At 54.4% G+C, this 3273-nt stretch overlaps 1 protein-coding gene across 1 annotated transcript; it reads left to right on the forward strand.

The window, feature by feature from the left end:
• The first annotated feature begins 309 nt into the window (after positions 1 to 309).
• On the forward strand, positions 310 to 1439 carry LOC124509681 (histone H2A-Bbd type 1-like). Its single transcript, XM_047076390.1, has one exon. It carries the CDS (start codon positions 991 to 993, stop codon positions 1342 to 1344), a length of 354 nt encoding a protein of 117 aa, XP_046932346.1. The 5' UTR covers positions 310 to 990; the 3' UTR covers positions 1345 to 1439.
• Positions 1440 to 3273: the final 1834 nt, after the last annotated feature.

Below are 3273 nucleotides of genomic sequence, written 5' to 3' on the forward strand. Positions count from 1 at the left end.
AACCCTGAGCTCATGACCCGAAACAAAATCAAGAGTTGGATGCTTAACTGACTGAGCCACCCAGGCACCCCGCCCCCCCCCCCCAGTCATTTTGGTTAACGATAAAAATAAATTATTGGCTGTAAATGAACAAAAATGAAACAGAAACACAAAGTTAGCAGAGAAGGAAATTAAAATTATTAAAAATTTAAATTAGAAAAAATCAACAAAGTGCTCTTGGTGCTTTGGATTCACCTAGAAGAAATGAGACACCCCTGGGTATTAACTGAGAATGAGGTACACTTTTTTGTCTTTGAATTTTATCTGGCTCTGACAGGTGAATCTGGTGGGCATATCACTGTGACCTCCAAAACAGTTAGAAGATATTTTCAAAGAGAGTGAGTGAACTCATGACCTTTATGTCGATGTAACATGAAAATGTGTTAAGAGTCTTCACTGATGAGGAATTGGCGGATATTGTAACCAGTCCAGAAGAGAATCCAAAGAACGTAGAAATATTGATAATCTTTAAATGTGTCAACGGGGGCAAAATTGGGTTTAGTTTGGACCCCTACTGGACAAAGCATTCAGTATGTGTGTCCCTGACCGGCAATTTACAAAGGGCTGTCAAAGAGCTCAAAGACCATGGAAGGCCAGACCAGGTAACCTGGAGGGGAGTGTCCTCAAGACAGAGCACTGTGTCCGTGGAAAGGTTCCCGTTCTTGTTTGTACTAGACTGTTGAGGGCCAGGAGAAAGAGTTCCCTCGTAAAGAGGGTCCAGTGCAGTCAACAGGGAGACCAGGTTTCTGTCATGGATGTTTCCAGGCCAGTCCTGAGCAGGGCACAGTGACACCAGCGACACCAGTGACATCATAATGTCGGAGGTGTCATATAAGCAGCTCCCTGACCGGTGAGGGGCACACTTGGTAGGAGTCGGCGCCGACATCCTGCCACCCTCGGGCCAGCGGGACGGTCAGGCTGGGCCGATCGGGTTCCAACCCAGCACGCGGCATGTCTGGGAGGCGCCGCCGCCGGCACCGTCGCAGACGGAGGAGGCACGCGGTGTCCCGCTCCAGGAGAGCCGAGCTGCAATTCCCGGTCAGCCGCGTGGAGCGTCTCCTGCGAGAGGGTCGCTACGCCCCGCGCCTGAGCGCGTCCACCCCGGTCTTCCTGACCGCCGTTCTCGAGTACCTGACGGCCAACATCCTGGAGCTGGCGGGCAAGGAGGCTCTGGACAGCCACAAGATGCGCATCACCCCGGAGCACGTGCAGCGAGCCCTGGGCAGCAACCAGCACCTCAGGGGCCTCCTCGAGAACAGCACCTCCCCTCGGGGGGATGGGATGCCCCGAGTTCGGAAGTGGTGATGCCCGCGCCCCCTCGTCCGGACCCCGAAGCCGCCCACAGATGAGGGAGGCCTGGCCTTGTGTCTGCACGTGACATTAAAGGAGTTAACTCCAGGGCCGTGCCTCTGACCGGTGTCTGTTTCTGTCATTCGGAGGTAGCCGGAGGTGTCTGTCAGACATCCGGGAGGAGACCTCCCACGGGAGGTGGAGGGTGGACGGGGCGGTCAGTGTGGGATGCTGGACGCGGGCATTTCGGGGAGCGGTTTCGCTGGGGACAGTGCGGGAAGCGGCCCTGAGGGAGTAGCGGGTCAGGGGGAAGAGACTTCCTCACTGGCGCTGAGCCAGTCCAGGCTTGTGAGGCCAGGAGGCTGGCGGGGTGGGGGTGGCTCTCCCAGGCATGTTGAATGCCCAGAAGGAGGGTGGGGGCTGAAGACCACGACTGAGGTGCCACAGGCCTTATTCCCGACCGGAGACCATGTGGAAGTCAGGAGGTGATGGCAGTGGGGGTGGGTGGAGAGGGTGGCATAGCAGCCGACACGCACTTAACGGGCCAGGGCTTCGCGTGAAGATTGAGGAGCGACGGGGAAACCACGAAGAGGTACACGTAGAAGGAACTATGCTCAGGTTGGTTTGATGGCCTTACACCCCGCCTCCTTCCAAAAAAGGGCTCGAGGTAGGGATTATTAGCTAGTGCTGCGGTACTCTGTGGAGTATATCCTTCTGCCCTCTCTCGCGGACACTGGTCACCCGTATAGTACTATGAAAGGTAGCATCTGGCCTAAGACATGCGATCCTAGACGTTCTTTTTAAAAACCATTTGTTGATGTTTCTCTATTTGGAGAGAGAGCATACAGGGAAGGGGCTGAACGAGAGGGAGAGGGAGAATCCCAAGGGAGCTCCCTACCACCGGCGCAGAGCCCGATGCGGGGCTCGATCCCAGGAACTGTGAGATCATGACCTGAGCCAAAACCAACAGGCAGACCCTTGACTGAGCCTCCCAGGTGTCCCAATCCTATGAAGTTCTTCATGGTTATTGTTAATAGATTTATTTAGAAATATACTCCATTATAAACTCCTGTAGTAATCTCATTCTCCATGAAACACCTAACCCGTCTATGATCATATACTTGATGGAGCAACATAGAGTCATCAGTGGCTGAATACGTGTTTGGAGAGGTACAAGTGTGTTCCGTGTAAGTTCTGTCCCAAGTGCTGGACTCGGGAGGACATACAGTTCTTACAAAGACTCTTGTGGTGTTTTGGGTTAAAAAGAGTTGTCACGTCAAGTGTTCTGGCAGTCTTTCCCCTTCCTGTGACTGTCAACATTTAATATTTTCTCCAGTTCATCATGTGCTCAAGCCCCCCCCCCCCGCAGCCCCCTGGACTGTCACAGAGGGCTGGTCAGAGGTTGCCTAGGCAGCGTGGACAAAGGGATCAGAGGAGCTGGTTGGCCATCCCAGTTCACCACTTTGTGGCCATGTGATGTGGGACACTCCTCTGTTGCCTCTGAAAAGCACTTTCCCGTGTGAAATGGGGATAATAAGGGTTCCCCCATCTTTGGATTTTTGCAAAGGTTAAGTCATTGCGTGCCTGTCAACTGGCGCATAGCACAGTGCCCGGCACAGGGTGCGCCCTGAGTGTGTAGCTGCACGTCTCTCCCTTTCTGTAGACCACATGCTTAGGCGTGCTTCCCCAGGTGCCCCTGGCCTGGATCTCACGCGATGGCCGGGGGCCTGGGCCACTGGCTGTGAGACCTCAGCCTGCTGAACCTTGGGGAGAGACAGAGTGCCACGCAGAGGAAGCAGCCAGAGGTACACCCAGGAACCAGACAGGCCTCAGCCTGGTTTCCTCTCTGCTCCCCTCTGCCTGGGGACTCACCCTCTCTCTGCTTCCTGCCACCATTTGTGTAGGCAGCAAGACCCAGCTGGCTTTTAGCTAATTCACAGAAGT

This window comes from Lynx rufus, unplaced genomic scaffold (genome assembly GCF_022079265.1).
Source record: "Lynx rufus isolate CCGP_SWC_20201006 ecotype Redwood Valley unplaced genomic scaffold, mLynRuf1.p SCAF_14, whole genome shotgun sequence".
NCBI classification, from domain to species: Eukaryota; Metazoa; Chordata; class Mammalia; order Carnivora; family Felidae; genus Lynx; species Lynx rufus.